Raw genomic sequence first — 19,935 nt, forward strand, 5'->3', positions numbered from 1 at the left:
AGCTTGCCAGATCAGAGCCGCCTACAGGGCGAGTATTGTGAATAAAACAACATGCACATCTGCTATTTTATCAGCTCATAAAACATGTTATTTACAATTAGTTAATACATCTTCTTTTAGCTAACTTTCGTAGTTAGGAGTGCTCCCAAAACATTTAAGGTTAGGTTTAAAATCAGCTATTCTGACTTTGTGGCTGTGACAGTTAGTGACCACTCTGCAGAGCTGCCTCCACTTCATGAGTCATCTCAGTAAATGTCAACCGAAGTGTGTGTGTGCCTGAGTGCGTGTGTTTGCGCTCTCTGTGTGTGTATACGTGTGTGTTGCGCTCTGCACTGTGTATGTGTGTGATCCTTCTCTTAAAGAAGACTCTTAAAGAATGTTCTCCCTTTCTCTTGCTCCAGAATGCATAATGGAGGAGAGGTGCCAAGGCTTTGTCTTGACATGAGAGAGGCCTTGGATTGAATCAGCTCAAACAGTCCCCTTTCACAGTTTAAGAATGCAATTAATGCATGGAGACATTCTTTGAACCTTGTGTGCCTTTACAGATGTGGGATCAGTTTGCTACAATAGTTTTTATTTTATTTAAACTAGGCAAGTCAGTTAAGAACAACTTCTTATTTTCAACAACAGCCTAGGAACAGTGGGTTAACTGCCTGCTCAGGGGCAGAACGACAGATTTGTACCATGTCAGCTTGGGGGTTTGAACTTGCAACCTTGCAGTTATTAGTCCAACGCTCTAACCACTAGGCTACCCTGCCTCCTCTAACCACTAGGCTACCCTGCCTCCTCTAACCACTAGGCTGCCCTGCCTCCTCTAACCACTAGGCTGCCCTGCCTCCTCTAACCACTAGGCTACCCTGCCTCCTCTAACCACTAGGCTACCCTGCCTCCTCTAACCACTAGGCTACCCTGCCTCCTCTAACCACTAGGCTACCCTGCCTCCTCTAACCACTAGGCTACCTGCCTCCTCTAACCACTAGGCTACCCTGCCTCCTCTAACCACTAGGCTACCCTGCCTCCTCTAACCACTAGGCTACCCTGCCTCCTCTAACCACTAGGCTACCCTGCTACCACCTACCTGCCTCCTCTAACCACTAGGCTACCCTGCCTCCTCTCACCACTAACCACTAGGCTACCCCTCCTGCCTCCTCTAACCACTAGGCTACCCTGCCTCCTCTAACCACTAGGCTACCCTGCCTCCTCTCTAACCACTAGGCTACCCTGCCTCCTCTAACCACTAGGCTACCCTGCCTCCTCTAACCACTAGGCTCCCCTGCCTGCCTCCTCTAACCACTAGGCTACCCTGCCTCCTCTTACCACTAGGCTACCCTGCCTCCTCTAACCACTAGGCTACCCTGCCTCCTCTAACCACTAGGCTACCTGCCTCCTCTAACCACTAGGCTACCCTGCCTCCTCTCACCACTAGGCTACCCTGCCTCCTCTCATCTCACCACTAGGCTACCCTGCCTCCTCTCACCCTGCCTCCTCTAACCACTAGGCTACCCTGCCTCCTCTAACCACTAGGCTACCCTGCCTCCTCTAACCACTAGGCTACCCTGCCTCCTCTAACCACTAGGCTACCTGCCTCCTCTCACCACTAGGCTACCCTGCCTCCTCTCACCACTAGGCTACCCTGCCTCCTCTAACCTCTAGGCTACCCTGCCTCCTCTAACCACTAGGCTACCCTGCCTCCTCTAACCACTAGGCTACCCTGCCTCCTCTAACCACTAGGCTACCCTGCCTCTCCTCTAACCACTAGGCTACCCTGCCTCCTCTAACCACTAGGCTACCTGCCTCCTCTCACCACTAGGCTACCCTGCCTCCTCTAACCACTAGGCTACCCTGCCTACTCTAACCTCTAACTACTAGGCTACCTGCCTCCTCTCACCACTAGGCTACCTGCCTCCTCTCACCACTAGGCTACACTGCCTCCTCTCACCATTAGGCTACCCTGCCTCCTCTAACCACTAGGCTACCTGCCTCCTCTAACCACTAGGCTACCCTGCTGCCCCAGTGTGTTGTTTAGTTTTGAAATGTTTGTCGAAAGAGAGATCAGGGTCCAGAGTAACGCCAAGGTCCTTACAGTTATTTTTTTGACAACTGTACCACCATTGAGATGAATTGTCAGATCAAACAGCAGATCTCTTTGTTTTTTGTGACCTAGACCTGTTTTGTCTGAGTTTAAAAGTAAAACATTTGCGGCAATCCACTTCCTTATGTCTGAAAAACAGTCTTCCAGGGTAGGCAATTTTGGGGATTCACCATGTTTCATCGAAATGTACAGCTGTTGACATGGACAGACAGACAGACAGCGTTATCCATCAGTCTGGGTCCTGAGGTGGGGTGTGTGGGGCTGGCAGGGGTGCTGGAGTTTGCCTACACTGGGGCCTTAGCACCTCTGAACAGACACACACAGGCCCATATACAGACTGCAGCTACAACACTAGGGGTCCCCAGAGTTCTACAACTCTGCAGTGAAGAGGAGGAGAAGATGAAGAAGAAGGGAGTAGAGAAGAGAGCTGGAGAGAAGATCTCTGCTGAAGAACAGATGAAGGCTAGTCTTCAGTCCATCAGAGAGCTGTGGGCAGAGAGAGAGGGCTGTGATGTGGAGCTGGAGGTTAGTGGGACAAATCAAATCAAATGTTATTTGTCACGTGCCGAATAAAACAAGTGTAGACCTTACCGTGAAATACTTACTGACAAGCCCTTAACCAACAATGTAGTTAAAAATAGGAATTAAGAAAATATTTACAAAATTAACGATACTAAAAAAAGTAACACAAAATAACAATAACGAGGCTATATACAGGGGGGACTGGTACCGAGTCAATCAGATGCCAACCAGTTGCCATACCATGCAGTGATGCAACCAATGAGGATGCTCTCGATAGTGCTGTCGTAGAACTTTTGAGGATCTGGGGATCCATGCCAAATCTTTTCAGTCTCCTGAGAAGAAATAGGTGTTGTTGTGCCCTCTTCTCGACTGTCTTGGTGTGTTTGAACCATGATGGTTTGTTAGTGATATGAAGCTCTCGAACTCACTCCACTACGCAGTCATGGGTGAAGGAGTACAGGAGGGGACCATGTGTTGAGGATCAGCATGGCAATGTGTTGTTTACATCCGCTGATGTGAAAAGGGCTTTATAAATACATTTGATTAGTTTATTGATAATTGCAGACGGCTGGTTGAGTAATCTGAAGTACCTGAAAAGGCCAGTAGATGTCACACTATCATATAGGAATACAAATTCTACTGTAAATAGTACAATACATACAACTATAGCCATGTAAAAAGTGTGTTCAGTTTTTTTTCACCTTTATTTAACCAGGTATGCGGTTTGAGAACAAGTTCTCATTTACAACTGCGACCTGGCCAAGATAAAGTATAAGGAACCCACACTCAAAAAGAGAGCATTACAGCTGAGAAGCGGGAAAGAAAGAAAACACACATAGAAAACTATAAACATACAGAACCAGGAGACGTCTAGAAAACAACTAGATAAAAGGTTAAAGGGGAACTGTGACAGCTGAGTTGGCCATGTTTTTTGGCTTGCACCTCAAGAAATGCTGGGGGCCATGACAGGTGCCAAACTTGAGTTGGCATGGGGGTGTAGTTTGATGTGCGTGTAACTTGTTGGGGAAATATCGGGCCAATGGGGACATCATGAATACAGGACACTTATACGAAAAATAAAAAAATAGCAAAAAAATGTCTAGGTAGAAAAAGCTATAAATAAAATACAAAAATTGAGTGGCAGTGAGTTTATTCTAACTTTGGCAACAACACTTTTCCTACTTATTTCACATCAAGATGGATCCTGTGATGTAATTGCTGAACACATCGCATGTGACGTAGTAGAAACCCTGATGATACCTGTAATAGAGGAGGAGGACATGTTGACAGAAAACACAATGAAATAGTTTCACATAGCAACTACATGCTGACTGAAGTCTTCTTCTAACCCAGTCTTCACACACACACACACACACACACACACACACACACACACACACACACACACACACACACACACACACACACACACACACACACACACACACACACACACACACACACACACACACACACACACACACACACACACACACACACACACACACACACACACACACACACACACACACACACACACACACACACACACACACACACACACACACTAACTGTTTGATTGTTGAAAGCAAAGCCAATGTTTGACAAAACGCTTTTGAACTGTTTAGCCATAGAATATCTACAGAAGCATGGATGAAGACCAGTGTATCCAGATTTCTTCAACACGGGACATACAATTCACAGATGTATCACCTGGGGTTGTTGATGCCAGTGTTCTCCAGTGAGTTAGCGATGCGGATCTCAGCACCAGCAAGTCTCTCAGGAACAACATCTCCTCTGTTGGTGATGCTGACAGCTGTCACTCTGGTCACATCCAGCAGGTCCACTCTCCACCAGGGGTTGGTGATGGTGACAGCTGTCACTTTGTACAGATCCAGCAGGTCCACTCTCCACCAGGGGTTGGTCTCCTGTTCAGTGGGTGTGCAGGATATTTTGTGAGAGTTTGAGTCTCTGTTGCCATCAATGGCATTGTTAGCCTGGCCATGCCCATACAGTGATGACTGGGTGGCCACTCCTTTCAACGCCACATTTACAACAGGCTCTTGGAGATAATCATTTTAAAGTGCATGAATATGACATGTTTATATGATGGGGGATAATAGTGTTGGGAAATTGAGTGGCGTGGTGAGAATATGGGTGGATAGTTGTGGTGGAAGGAGGAGTAGAGGTGATAAAGGTGCATATTTTAGAAGGGAGAGAATATGGATGGATAGTAGTGGTGGGAGGAGAACAGGATGTGAGAGGGGTGGTTAAGTCTGAAATAGAAATCAGGACTTCACAGTTATTATTTACATCTATATCCAGTATGCAAAACTGGTTGAAAATATGTTTACCTCGAATCTGTCTCTTTCAGCTCTTGCACTTCAGCTTTCAGCTCTTTCTTTGTGGCATTGAGCCTGGCCCCCAAAGTTTGTTGTCCATCCAGCTGTTGGTGCTCTAGAGAGCTCAGTTTAGCTTCCAAGCCGCTGAGTCCATCCACATATACTTCCACCTCACACAGAGTGATTCCGACCTGCCGGGGATGACAACAACGACGTAACGACCCTCCATCTCATTACACTGGAAGGAGTGGACCTCTCCCGCTGGGATGTGGGAGATGACAACACATCTGAGCTAGAGATATGTTGAGAGAGAGCAAGAGATAATGAAATAATGATAGCGAATGTGGACGCTATACAATCTACCATGTAGAATCTGACTCTTAAATATGTAGCCACCATTGGAGGCATTTCAGAAGAGGAAGGGGAGGACCATCCTCAGTAAATTTAATAAAAATACAAATATCCTTTTTACGTAAAACTCTACTAAATATATTTACTTTACTAAATAATTTATTAAAACACACTGTTTTGCAATGAAGTTCTACAGTAGCCTCATCATCACCATGGTGTAGCCAGAGGACAGCTAGTTTCTGTCCTCCTCTGGGTACATTGACTTTAATACAAAACCTAGGAGGCTCATAGTTCTCACTTCCTTCCATAGAATTACATAGTGATTATGACGACTTCCAGAGGACATCCTCCACCTATCAGAGCTCTTGCAGCATGAACAGACATGTTGTCCACCCAATCAAAGGATCAGTGAATGAATCTTGTACTGAAAGCAGCGGATTTACTAACGTGTTAGTTCTAGTAGCTATGTTGACTATTTAAATATGATTATATATATTTTTATTTAACTATGCAAGTCAGTTAAGAACAAATTTGTATTTACGTTGATGGCCTACCCCCGCCAAACCCAGGCCGATTGTGCGCCGACCTTTGGGAGTCCCAATCACGGCCGGATGTGATGCAGCCTGGATTCGAACCAGGTACTACAGTGACGCCTCTTGCACTGCCTCAGACTTTGTTGGAAAAAAAATCTTAAACCGAAGCAAACGTAACAAAATGAGGATAAACATGCCTAAATTCGTCTAATAAAAACTCTAGTTTGCAACTGTTGGACTAATGATTACACCCTAGATCAGCTAGATGCAGGCACGATTTTGTGGTATTGAATGTGTCCCTGTCTGTCACCTTGATTACATACATGTCTCTCTCGACCTGTGCACCTACATTGTAAACGTTAATTCATAGGCTAGGTTGTAGCAACCCCATGATGGGTATAGGGGAAAACCGAGTATCATGTAGTAGCCGAAACCTATTGATGTTACATTGAGCTGGGTGAATGAAATATGAATGAGTCATCCAATATGGTGTAATATAAATAAGGCCATACTCATAACAAAATATATATATCGTTCTCCCTTAAATGTCAACGACCACCACTGGTAGCCACATGATCGCTACAGAAGCACGGATGAAGACCAATGTATCCAATACCTTCAAGACAGGACATAAAAGTGTACAGATGTCTAGGTATCACCTGGGGTTGTTGATGCCAGTGTTCTCCAGTGAGTTACCAATACGGATCTCAGCACCATCAAGTCTCTCAGGAACATCATCTCCTCTGTTGGTGATGCTGACAGCTGTCACTCTGAACAGATCCTGCAGGTCCACTCTCCACCAGGGGTTGGTGATGATGACAGCTGTCACTCTGAACAGATCCTGCAGGTCCACTCTCCACCAGGGGTTGGTGATGCTGACAGCTGTCACTCTGAACAGATCCTGCAGGTCCACTCTCCACCAGGGGTTGGTGATGCTGACAGCTGTCACTCTGTACAGATCCAGCAGGTCCACTCTCCACCAGGGGTTGGTGCTGATGACAGCTGTCACTCTGAACAGATCCAGCAGGTCCACTCTCCACCAGGGGTTGGTGATGCTGACAGCTGTCACTCTGAACAGATCCTGCAGGTCCACTCTCTACCAGGGGTTGGTGATGCTGACAGCTGTCACTCTGAACAGATCCTGCAGGTCCACTCTCCACCAGGGGTTGGTGATGCTGACAGCTGTCACTCTGAACACATCCAGCAGGTCCACTCTCCACCAGGGGTTGGTGATGCTGACAGCTGTCACTCTGAACAGATCCTGCAGGTCCACTCTCCACCAGGGGTTGGTGATGCTGACAGCTGTCACTCTGAACAGATCCTGCAGGTCCACTCTCCACCAGGGGTTGGTGATGCTGACAGCTGTCACTCTGAACACATCCAGCAGGTCCACTCTCCACCAGGGGTTGGTGATGCTGACAGCTGTCACTCTGAACAGATCCTGCAGGTCCACTCTCCACCAGGGGTTGGTGATGATGACAGCTGTCACTCTGAACAGATCCAGCAGGTCCACTCTCCACCAGGGGTTGGTGATGATGACAGCTGTCACTCTGAACAGATCCTGCAGGTCCACTCTCCACCAGGGGTTGGTGATGCTGACAGCTGTCACTCTGAACAGATCCTGCAGGTCCACTCTCCACCAGGGGTTGGTGATGCTGACAGCTGTCACTCTGAACAGATCCTGCAGGTCCACTCTCCACCAGGGGTTGGTGATGCTGACAGCTGTCACTCTGAACAGATCCTGCAGGTCCACTCTCCACCAGGGGTTGGTGATGGTGACAGCTGTCACTCTGAACAGATCCTGCAGGTCCACTCTCCACCAGGGGTTGGTGATGATGACAGCTGTCACTCTGAACAGATCCTGCAGGTCCACTCTCCACCAGGGGTTGGTGATGCTGACAGCTGTCACTCTGAACAGATCCTGCAGGTCCACTCTCCACCAGGGGTTGGTGATGGTGACAGCTGTCACTCTGAACAGATCCAGCAGGTCCACTCTCCACCAGGGGTTGGTGATGGTGACAGCTGTCACTCTGAACAGATCCAGCAGGTCCACTCTCCACCAGGGGTTGGTGATGGTGACAGCTGTCACTCTGAACAGATCCAGCAGGTCCACTCTCCACCAGGGGTTGGTGATGGTGACAGCTGTCACTCTGAACAGATCCTGCAGGTCCACTCTCCACCAGGGGTTGGTGCTGATGACAGCTGTCACTCTGAACAGATCCAGCAGGTCCACTCTCCACCAGGGGTTGGTGATGCTGACAGCTGTCACTCTGAACAGATCCTGCAGGTCCACTCTCCACCAGGGGTTGGTGATGCTGACAGCTGTCACTCTGTACAGATCCTGCAGGTCCACTCTCCACCAGGGGTTGGTGATGCTGACAGCTGTCACTCTGAACAGATCCTGCAGGTCCACTCTCCACCAGGGGTTGGTGATGCTGACAGCTGTCACTCTGAACAGATCCTGCAGGTCCACTCTCCACCAGGGGTTGGTGATGATGACAGCTGTCACTCTGAACAGATCCTGCAGGTCCACTCTCCACCAGGGGTTGGTGTTAAATGAAGTGCAGCTGCAGGAGCCTTTGTGATAGTCTGATTCTCTGTTGCCATCAATGGCCTTGTTAGCCTGGCCATCCCCATACAGTGATGACTGGGTGGCCACTCCTTTCAACGCCACGTTTCCTGCAGGGACATAGAAAATGTTTAAATACAGAAATTAGAAGTTACTGTTAATCATCTGACAGTGTATGAATTTGAAATGTTTACAAGATGGGGGAGTAATGGAAGGAGGGGTGGAGGGAAGAGAGGTGTTTGGGTCTGAAAAAGAGGTCAAGAGTTCACAGTTATTATTTACATGTGTCATCGAGCCTGGCCCCCCACACTCGCTGTCCATCCAGCTGTTGGTGCTCTAGAGAGTTCAGTTTAGCTTCCAAGCCGCTGAGTCCGTCCACATGTACTTCCACCTCACACAGATGGAGATACTCCTTCCTGACATAGATGACCACAACAACATACTGACCCTCCATCTCATTACACTGGAAGGTGTTGGTCTCCCCTGTTGGTATTTGGGAGATGACATCACATCTGAAAGAGATAGAGGTATAGAGAAAAGTAGTTAATGATGGTGAATGTGTATGCTCTAGAATGTATCAGAGAATACCATCAGTCTGTTAAATATATAGCCACAGAATAGCTACAGAAGCATGGATGAATACCAATGTATCCAAATACCTTCAAGACGGGACATAAGAATTTACAGATGTCAATATGTAACCTGGGGTTGTTGATGCCGTTGTTCTCCAGTGAGTTTCCAATGCGAATCTCAGCACCATCAAGTCTCTCAGCACAGCAGTGCATAGTGCTGATATTGACAGCTTTCACTCTGTACACACCCAGAAGGTCCACTCTCCACCAGGGGTTGGTGTCATCCTGAGTGTGGCTGCAGGATTGTTTGTCATATTCAGGTTCTCTGGTCCCATCAATGGCATTTGAAGCTACACCGTTTCCATATAGAGATGACTGAGAGGCCACTCCTTTCAACGCCACATTTACTGCAGGGATTAAGAAAATGATGTTTTAATACAGAAATGACAAGTTATTGTTAGTAATCTTACAGTGTATGAATTTGAAATGTTTAGAAGATGGGGAGAAAGTAGTGGTGGGAGGAGGAGTGGAGGGGTCGATGTCGGAGAAGAGATGAGGGATAGAAGTAGTGGGAGGAGAGAGGTGGATGTCGGAGAAGAGATGGTGGCTAGAAGTAGTGGGAGGAGAAGTGGAGAGGAGTTTGTTGGAGAAGAGGGGAGAGAAGATGGGGAGATAGTAGTAGTGGGAGGAGTGAGGTGGATGTCGGAGAAGAGATGAGGGGATAGAAGTAGTGGGATGAGAGAGGTGGATGTCAGAGAAGAGATGAGGAGAGAGAAGTAGTGGGAGGAGAGAGGTGGATGTCGGAGAAGAGATGAGGGATAGAAGTAGTGGGAGGAGAGAGGTGGATGTCGGAGAAGAGATGAGGGGATAGAAGTAGTGGGAGGAGTGAGGTGGATGTCGGAGAAGAGATGAGGGGAGAGAAGTAGTGGGAGGAGAGAGGTGGATGTCGGAGAAGAGATGAGGGATAGAAGTAGTGGGAGGAGAGAGGTGGATGTCGGAGAAGAGATGAGGGATAGAAGTAGTGGGAGGAGAGAGGTGGATGTCGGAGGAGAGATGAGGGATAGAAGTAGTGGGAGGAGAGAGGTGGATGTCAGAGAAGAGATGAGGAGAGAGAAGTAGTGGGAGGAGAGAGGTGGATGTCAGAGAAGAGATGAGGAGAGAGAAGTAGTGGGAGGAGAGAGGTGGATGTCAGAGAAGAGATGAGGAGAGAGAAGTAGTGGGAGGAGAGAGGTGGATGTCAGAGAAGAGATGAGGAGAGAGAAGTAGTGGGAGGAGAGAGGTGGATGTCGGAGAAGAGATGAGGAGAGAGAAGTAGTGGGAGGAGAGAGGTGGATGTCGGAGAAGAGATGAGGAGAGAGAAGTAGTGGGAGGAGAGAGGTGGATGTCAGAGAAGAGATGAGGAGAGAGAAGTAGTGGGAGGAGAGAGGTGGATGTCGGAGAAGAGATGAGGGATAGAAGTAGTGGGAGGAGAGAGGTGGATGTCGGAGAAGAGATGAGGGATAGAAGTAGTGGGAGGAGAGAGGTGGATGTCAGAGAAGAGATGAGGAGAGAGAAGTAGTGGGATGAGGTGTGGAGGGGGGAAGTGTAGTTTTGTATAAGAGGGGAGAGAGTATGGGCGGGTAGTATTATAGGCTCGGCCCTAATTGATGTGTATTCTGTCACCTGGAGCTGCATGGAATATTATCTTGGAACACAAGGAAAGCACAAAGGACAATGCCCGAAGACTAGTCAGCCCTTCCACCTCTGAGGGGCCAAAATGTATCTCTCTGTTACAGTACCCAGAGAATATTGTGATAGAATAGTACTTTAGTATCCATGTTTGGTATGTATCATGTAATAGATCTTTAGATGGTTCTTAATATGTCTGTGAATCAATGTTTTTTTTAAAGTAAATTTTATGTGAAAAAAAAATGAAAGGACTTTCTAGTTCATCTGCATAAACCCATTTGGACTTGGCACTATACGCTTCTATCTGTAATCCAGTCACAAGCCAGAGCAAATACAGACGGACCAATCAGAACATGTCTTTACCATCTCCCTGGTCTAGCTAGTTAAGCCAGCGATAATGTCACCCAAGCAACAACAAAAAACAGCACTGTAAGAAATCTGAAAGTAAATGATGTTGTCACAGTTTTTCAGTCGTGACAATAAGTTGTCTGATTATCACAATACATTTCTTAATGTAGTTGATGATGTATTCTCACTATCTTGGTAAAATAGCTACAGTCTTCTTAGAAACTGAACTTGTCTAATTCAGAAGTGTTAGACAGAACCTTGTGGCTGAACCCAGATTGACACTTCAGAGCACTACCCCTAATAAAACTGATTTACAAATGTCTCAGGGTCTTGATGCTCTGTACTTTATGTACCTTTAAAGTGAGTACCTTAATGAAAATTATTTACGTCAAAACAGATCTGAAATCTGGAGTGTGAAAACCCAAAGGTCACAGAATCGTTGTCTATTTATTGTGGCTACAAGACAGCGCTTTTCATTATTTTGTCTACAACACCTTTGGATTATATTATAATTCATTTTACAACCAATTCCAAATGCATCACAAGTAAATGATCTGCACGGCAAACGCAGCATTCCATTGGAAAGGAGTGTACTTCTGCTGTACCACAATGCAAATCGCTGTCGGTGTGATCGAGGTGTGAACCAATGAGTGACAAAATGTTACAAAGCCTGTCCAGATCATTTCAGGTCATCAGTCTCACGTCAAAGTGGAGTCCAGAGCCTTGAGGCTCGAGTCCACACCTCTGGTATTTATAATATCATGCATGATAAATATTACTGTCCGCTACAGTATTGGTAGGAGGAGGAATGGAAGTTGGGGAAGATGGGAGAGAATATGGGGGGATAGTGGTAGTGGGAGGAGGAGCGGAGAGGGGTGGATTGATGAAAAAGAGGTCAAGTGTTCACACTTATTATTGACATCTCTACCCAGTGAGCAAGACTGGTTGAAAATATGTCTTACCTCTGTTGTCTCTCTTCAGCTCCTGTACTTCAGCTTCCAGCTCTGTCTTCGTGGCATTGAGCCTGGCCACCAACAGTCTGTCCATCCAGCTCCTGTACTTCAGCTTCCAGCTCTGTCTTCGTGGCATTGAGCCTGGCCACCAACAGTCTGTCTATCCAGCTCCTATACTTCAGCTTCCAGCTCTGTCTTCGTGGCATTGAGCCTGGCCACCAACAGTCTGTCCATCCAGCTGCTGCTGCACTAGAGTTCAGGTTTTCTTCCAAGCCTCTCAGTCTACCCACTTCAACTTTCTGGGCCTCCAGGTCTTCCTCTGTAGCATTGAGCTTGGCCTCCAGAGCTGCTACCTTATTAGATGTACCTTCATTCTCTTGCCTCAGTGTGTCTACTCTTGCTACCTGCAACTTCAGTTTTGCATTTGTTGCACTGAGGTCCTCCTCCGGGGTTACATTCTTGCCCAGCTGCTTTTCCATACAGTCCACTCGATCTTTCAGGAGATGAAATGGATTTACCGGCTCACCACAGACTGTCATGTTTTGTCATTTATTATCTTGTCTTGTCCCTGTGCTTCCCATTCTATTCGTTTCCCTCTGCTGGTCTTATTAGGTTCTTTCCCTCTTTCTATCCCTCTCTCTCCCCCTCCCTCTCTCACTCTCTCGCTCTCTCTTCTCTCTATCGTTCCGTTCCTGCTCCCAGCTGTTCCTATTCCCCTAATCAATCATTTAGTCTTCCCACACCTGTTCCCGATCCTTTCCCCTGATTAGAGTCCCTATTTCTTCCTTTGTGTTCCGTTCCTGTCCTGTCGGTTCCTTGTCTAGAATTCACCGTGCTGTGTTTGTGTATCGCCCTGTCGTGTCGTGTTTTCCTCAGATGCTGCGTGGTGAGCAGGTGTCTGAGTCTGTCTGGTTCAAGTGCCTTCCCGAGGCAACCTGCTGTTCACCTGCTGTTCAAGATCGAGTCTCCAGTTTGTCCTCGTCATTTCGAGTGAAAGTTGTGTTTTTTGTTTGTATTTACTTTACTGGATTAAAGACTCTGTTTTCGCCAAGTCGCTTTTGGGTCCTCTTTCACCCGCATGACAGAAGGAACCGACCAAGGAATGGACCCAGCGACTTCAGACGCTCGTTACACTGCCGTCGAGATCCAAGGAGCCATGCTCGGCAGACACGAGCAGGAATTGTCTGCTGCTCGCCATGCCGTGGAGAACCTGGCCGCTCAGGTTTCCGACCTCTCTGGACAGTTCCAGAGTCTACGTCTCGTGCCACCTGTTACTTCCTGGCCTGCCGAGCCTCCAGAACCTAGGGTTAATAACCCACCTTGCTACTCCGGGCAGCCCACTGAGTGCCGCTCCTTTCTCACGCAGTGTGAGATTGTGTTCTCTCTCCAACCCAACACATACTCTAGAGAGAGAGCTCGGGTTGCTTACGTCATTTCACTCCTTACTGGCCGGGCTCGAGAATGGGGCACAGCTATCTGGGAGGCAAGGGCTGATTGCTCTAACAAGTTCCAGAACTTTAAAGAGGAGATGATTCGGGTTTTTGACCGTTCAGTTTTTGGTAGGGAGGCTTCTAGGGCCCTGGCTTCCTTATGCCAAGGTGAACGGTCCATAACGGATTATTCTATTGAGTTTCGCACTCTTGCTGCCTCTAGTGAGTGGAACGAGCCGGCGCTGCTCGCTCGTTTTCTGGAGGGACTCCACGCAGTGGTTAAGGATGAGATTCTCTCCCGGGAGGTTCCTTCAGATGTGGACTCTTTGATTGCTCTCGCCATCCGCATAGAACGACGGGTAGATCTTCGTCACCGGGCTCGTGGAAGAGAGCTCGCATCAACGGTGTTTCCCTGCTCCGCATCGCAACCATCTCCCTCCTCTGGCTCAGAGTCTGAGCCCATGCAGCTGGGAGGGATTCGCATCTCGACTAAGGAGAGGGAACGGAGGATCACCAACCGCCTGTGCCTCTATTGCGGAGTTGCTGGACATTTTGTTAATTCATGTCCAGTAAAAGCCAGAGCTCATCTGTAAGCGGAGGGCTACAGGTGAGCGCAACTACTCAAGTCTCTCCATCAAGATCCTGTACTACTTTGTCGGTCCATCTACGCTGGACCGGTTCGGGTGCTACATGTAGTGCCTTGATAGACTCTGGGGCTGAGGGTTGTTTCATGGACGAAGCATGGGTTCGGAAACATGACATTCCTTTCAGAGAGTTAGAGAAGCCTACGCCCATGTTCGCCTTAGATGGTAGTCATCTTCCCAGTATCAGATTTGAGACACTACCTTTAACCCTCACAGTATCTGGTAACCACAGTGAGACTATTTCTTTTTTGATTTTTCGTTCACCGTTTACACCTGTTGTTTTGGGTCATCCCTGGCTAGTATGTCATAATCCTTCTATTAATTGGTCTAGTAATTCTATCCTATCCTGGAACGTTTCTTGTCATGTGAAGTGTTTAATGTCTGCCATCCCTCCCGTTTCTTCTGTCCCTACTTCTCAGGAGGAACCTGGCGATTTGACAGGAGTGCCGGAGGAATATCATGATCTGCGCACGGTCTTCAGTCGGTCCCGAGCCAACTCCCTTCCTCCTCACCGGTCGTATGATTGTAGTATTGATCTCCTTCCGGGGACCACTCCTCCTCGGGGTAGACTATACTCTCTGTCGGCTCCCGAACGTAAGGCTCTCGAGGATTATTTGTCTGTGTCTCTTGACGCCGGTACCATAGTGCCTTCTTCCTCTCCGGCCGGGGCGGGGTTCTTTTTGTTAAGAAGAAGGACGGTACTCTGCGCCCCTGCGTGGATTATCGAGGGCTGAATGACATAACGGTTAAGAATCGTTATCCGCTTCCCCTTATGTCATCAGCCTTCGAGATTCTGCAGGGAGCCAGGTGCTTTACTAAGTTGGACCTTCGTAACGCTTACCATCTCGTGCGCATCAGAGAGGGGGACGAGTGGAAAACGGCGTTTAACACTCCGTTAGGGCATTTTGAGTACCGGGTTCTGCCGTTTGGTCTCGCCAATGCGCCAGCTGTTTTTCAGGCATTAGTTAATGATGTTCTGAGAGACATGCTGAACATCTTTGTTTTTGTCTATCTTGACGATATCCTGATTTTTTCTCCGTCACTCGAGATTCATGTTCAGCACGTTCGACGTGTTCTACAGCGCCTTTTAGAGAATTGTCTCTACGTAAAGTCTGAGAAGTGCTCTTTTCATGTCTCCTCCGTTACTTTTCTCGGTTCCGTTATTTCCGCTGAAGGCATTCAGATGGATTCCGCTAAGGTCCAAGCTGTCAGTGATTGGCCCGTTCCAAGGTCACGTGTCGAGTTGCAGCGCTTTTTAGGTTTCGCTAATTTCTATCGGCGTTTCATTCGTAATTTCGGTCAAGTTGCTGCCCCTCTCACAGCTCTTACTTCTGTCAAGACGTGTTTTAAGTGGTCCGGTTCCGCCCAGGGAGCTTTTGATCTTCTAAAAGAACGTTTTACGTCCGCTCCTATCCTCGTTACTCCTGACGTCACTAGACAATTCATTGTCGAGGTTGACGCTTCAGAGGTAGGCGTGGGAGCCATTCTATCCCAGCGCTTCCAGTCTGACGATAAGGTTCATCCTTGCGCTTATTTTTCTCATCGCCTGTCGCCATCTGAGCGCAACTATGATGTGGGTAACCGTGAACTGCTCGCCATCCGCTTAGCCCTAGGCGAATGGCGACAGTGGTTGGAGGGGGCGACCGTTCCTTTTGTCGTTTGGACAGACCATAAGAACCTTGAGTACATCCGTTCTGCCAAACGACTTAATGCCCGTCAAGCTCGTTGGGCGTTGTTTTTCGCTCGTTTCGAGTTTGTGATTTCTTACCGTCCGGGTAGCAAGAACACCAAGCCTGATGCCTTATCCCGTCTGTTTAGTTCTTCTGTGGCTTCTACTGATCCCGAGGGATTCTTCCTTATGGGCGTGTTGTCGGGTTAACAGTCTGGGGAATTGAAAGACAGGTTAAGCAAGCACTCACGCACACTGCGTCGCCGCGCGCTTGTCCTAGTAACCTCCTTTTCGTTCCTGTTTCCACTCGTCTGGCTGTTCTTCAGTGGGCTCACTCTGCCAAGTTAGCTGGTCATCCCGGTGTTCGAGGCACTCTTGCGTCTATTCGCCAGCGCTTTTGGTGGCCGACTCAGGAGCGTGACACGCGCCGTTTCGTGGCTGCTTGTTCGGACTGCGCGCAGACTAAGTCGGGTAACTCTCCTCCTGCCGGTCGTCTCAGACCGCTCCCCATTCCTTCTCGACCATGGTCTCACATCGCCCTAGACTTCATTACCGGTCTGCCTTTGTCTGCGGGGAAGACTGTGATTCTTACGGTTGTCGATAGGTTCTCTAAGGCGGCACATTTCATTCCCCTCGCTAAACTTCCTTCCGCTAAGGAGACGGCACAAATCATTATCGAGAATGTATTCAGAATTCATGGCCTCCCGTTAGACGCCGTTTCAGACAGAGGCCCGCAATTCACGTCACAGTTTTGGAGGGAGTTCTGTCGTTTGATTGGTGCGTCCGTCAGTCTCTCTTCCGGGTTTCATCCCCAGTCTAACGGTCAAGCAGAGAGGGCCAATCAGACGATTGGTCGCATACTACGCAGCCTTTCTTTCAGAAACCCTGCGTCTTGGGCAGAACAGCTCCCCTGGGCAGAATACGCTCACAATTCGCTTCCTTCGTCTGCTACCGGGTTATCTCCGTTTCAGAGTAGTCTGGGTTACCAGCCTCCTCTGTTCTCATCCCAGCTTGCCGAGTCCAGCGTTCCCTCCGCTCAGCGTTTGTCCAACGTTGTGAGCGCACCTGGAGGAGGGTGAGGTCTGCACTTTGCCGTTACAGGGCACAGACTGTGAGAGCCGCCAATAAACGCAGGATTAAGAGTCCAAGGTATTGTTGCGGCCAGAGAGTGTGGCTTTCCACTCGCAACCTTCCTCTTACGACAGCTTCTCGTAAGTTGACTCCGCGGTTCATTGGTCCGTTCCGTGTCTCCCAGGTCGTCAATCCTGTCGCTGTGCGACTGCTTCTTCCGCGACATCTTCGTCGCGTCCATCCTGTCTTCCATGTCTCCTGTGTTAAGCCCTTTCTTCGCACCCCCGTTCGTCTTCCCCCCCCCTCCCGTCCTTGTCGAGAGCGCACCTATTTACAAGGTACATAAGATCATGGACATGCGTTCTCGGGGACGGGGTCACCAATACTTAGTGGATTGGGAGGGTTACGGTCCTGAGGAGAGGAGTTGGGTTCCGTCTCGGGACGTGCTGGACCGTTCACTCATTGATGATTTCCTCCGTTGCCGCCAGGATTCCTCCTCGAGTGCGCCAGGAGGCGCTCGGTGAGTGGGGGGTACTGTCATGTTTTGTCATTTATTATCTTGTCTTGTCCCTGTGCTTCCCATTCTATTCGTTTCCCTCTGCTGGTCTTATTAGGTTCTTTCCCTCTTTCTATCCCTCTCTCTCCCCCTCCCTCTCTCACTCTCTCGCTCTCTCTTCTCTCTATCGTTCCGTTCCTGCTCCCAGCTGTTCCTATTCCCCTAATCAATCATTTAGTCTTCCCACACCTGTTCCCGATCCTTTCCCCTGATTAGAGTCCCTATTTCTTCCTTTGTGTTCCGTTCCTGTCCTGTCGGTTCCTTGTCTAGAATTCACCGTGCTGTGTTTGTGTATCGCCCTGTCGTGTCGTGTTTTCCTCAGATGCTGCGTGGTGAGCAGGTGTCTGAGTCTGTCTGGTTCAAGTGCCTTCCCGAGGCAACCTGCTGTTCACCTGCTGTTCAAGATCGAGTCTCCAGTTTGTCCTCGTCATTTCGAGTGAAAGTTGTGTTTTTTGTTTGTATTTACTTTACTGGATTAAAGACTCTGTTTTCGCCAAGTCGCTTTTGGGTCCTCTTTCACCCGCATGACACAGACGGTGTATGGTAAGGCCATGGACAGGCAGGCCAGTAGGCAGGCCAGTAGGAGGAGAGTAGTCATCGTTCCCATCGTCAAGGGATGTTCAAAGGTAAGGTCTCTACACTGACTGGCTCGGTGCAGTCTTGGTGCTCCTTTGTAGTTAGTCGTCAAGTGACAGTGTCAAGACGGTGATGATTAACCTGTTTTTCCCAAGGGGAGGGTCATTTTTGTCTTGTGATGGCAAAGCAGTAAACTAGAAACAACTCACGTGTGCAGCTTAGACGGAACATTGAACTCACTGTTATCAAGACAGAGAGCTGGAGAAATTCTGGGAATGTCTACACAAGGAAATGTTCTGACATTTTCATATGCTACTAAGCCGTGTCGTGATCATTTCCTCGTTTGAAGACTGCTCGAGCAACATAACAGAAAAAGGGGGGGGGGGACACATTTGGGTGGAGTTCAGTCAACCTCATCATGTCAAGAAACCATCAATTGTTTAAGAGAGAGTGGAAAGCACCATCACGTGACAAATGAGAAGGTAACCAAGAACAAGGAAGACATTTTTAACATGCTGTGCCAGGCCCAGTGATGGTTCACACACTGTGGTAGCAATGCCACTGGATCTAATGTTCAAGAGAACATAATATTCAATGAAAAACATTTTATTAAAACAGTACATCCATTAAGAGATTCTAAAGTACAGTTTACAAAAATATGTCAGAAGAGCTTGAAAATCAAGTAAAAACTATAAAACCTCTCCAATAACAGTTCAAGTACTGTAATTTAACCCACATGTTTATAATATTTGAGAAAATATTAAGGGAGATCATAAATGTTCTCTAAAACATTACTGACAACACTATTGATAGGCAGTGAATAACGTGCCCACTGGTCACACACTGGTTGAATCAACATTGTTTAATAGTACCCACAAAACACCAGTCTCAACGTCAACAGTGAAGATGAGACTCCGGGATGCTGACCTTCTAGGCAGTTGCAAAAAAAAAAACATCTCAGATTGGCCAATAACATGCAAAGATTAAGATGAGCAAAAGGACAGACACTGGACAGAGATACTCTGCCTAGAAGGCCAGCATCCCAGAGGTGCCTCTTCACTGTTGATGTTGAGACGGGTGGTTTGCAGGTCCTATTTAATGAAGTTGCCAGTTGAGGACTTGAGGCGGCTATTTCTCAAACTAGACACTAATGTACTTGTCCTCTTGCTCAGTTGTGCACCGGGGCCTCCCACTACTCTTTCGATTAAGGTTAGAGCCAATTTGCGCTGTTCTGTGAAGGGAGTAGTACAGAGCGTTGTACGAGATCCTCAGTTTCTTGGCAATTTCTCACCTGGAATAGAATGACGAGTGTCAGAAGAAATGTCTTTGATTCTGGCCATTTTGAGCCTGTAATCAAACCCACAAATGCTGATGCTCCAGATACTCAACTAGTCTAAAGAAAGCCAGTTTTATTGCTTCTTTAATCAGAACAGTTTAGCACAGTTGAAGGATTACGCAAATGGAAAAACGCTGGCCTCCTGTGAACCTAACATTACACCAGATCGTTACCATCATTAGCTCTTTCACACAGCGCCACAATATGCCAGTTACTGCTGGTATATTGTCATGTTTAACTTAATTACTGACTAAAACAGTAAGAGACTTAATTCCTTCCAGCACTCAATGAAAAGCACCAAATAAACCAATTTTCGCCAAGACTTATTTTGTTTGTGTCAAATATTAACCACATCATTATGCATTTGGGAATGCTGTATTCACTTCCAAATCATACACTAAACATAGTCTTGCAAAATGTGTGCACTTCTGTCCTTTAAGGTTAACATTCAACAATTTCTCTCAACTTTTGTAACAAATGCATGTAGAATATTTTTGCCAACAAAATAACCAAGGCTCATTAAGAAAAGGATTTGTGCATGACTTCTGTCATTTCAAGTTTAGCAATTCTAAGGGCAACAATGAAACACATTTATAAAAATGTAATAAAATAGACAATGGAAACTACAAAATATGTGTGGCCTGTAATAAAAACAAAGGTAACAAATAATCCAGCAAGATGTGCATGACTGCAACAAAATGAA

The 19,935-nt window shown here is 47.5% G+C and overlaps 1 protein-coding gene and 1 pseudogene across 2 annotated transcripts; both read right to left on the reverse strand.

Annotated features, from left to right (window-relative positions):
* Positions 1 to 4,180: 4,180 nt before the first annotated feature.
* Positions 4,181 to 8,517, reverse strand: LOC124008888 (annotated as a pseudogene).
* LOC124007635 lies at positions 8,377 to 17,978 on the reverse strand. 2 transcript variants are annotated; one of them, XM_046318286.1, is made up of 6 exons: positions 17,856 to 17,978; positions 12,170 to 12,483; positions 11,960 to 12,099; positions 9,112 to 9,388; positions 8,692 to 8,921; positions 8,377 to 8,519 (listed from the first exon to the last, which is right to left on the reverse strand). In XM_046318286.1, coding segments are annotated over exons 1-6 (1,035 nt in total). In that variant the 5' UTR covers positions 17,928 to 17,978; the 3' UTR covers positions 8,377 to 8,517. The 2 variants fall into 2 exon arrangements, with proteins under 2 accessions (XP_046174242.1, XP_046174243.1); XM_046318287.1 differs by lacking the exon at positions 8,377 to 8,519 and having other exon boundaries at positions 8,790 to 8,921; positions 9,069 to 9,388.
* Positions 17,979 to 19,935: the final 1,957 nt, after the last annotated feature.

Source organism: Oncorhynchus gorbuscha, linkage group LG21, assembly GCF_021184085.1.
Source record: "Oncorhynchus gorbuscha isolate QuinsamMale2020 ecotype Even-year linkage group LG21, OgorEven_v1.0, whole genome shotgun sequence".
NCBI classification, from domain to species: Eukaryota; Metazoa; Chordata; class Actinopteri; order Salmoniformes; family Salmonidae; genus Oncorhynchus; species Oncorhynchus gorbuscha.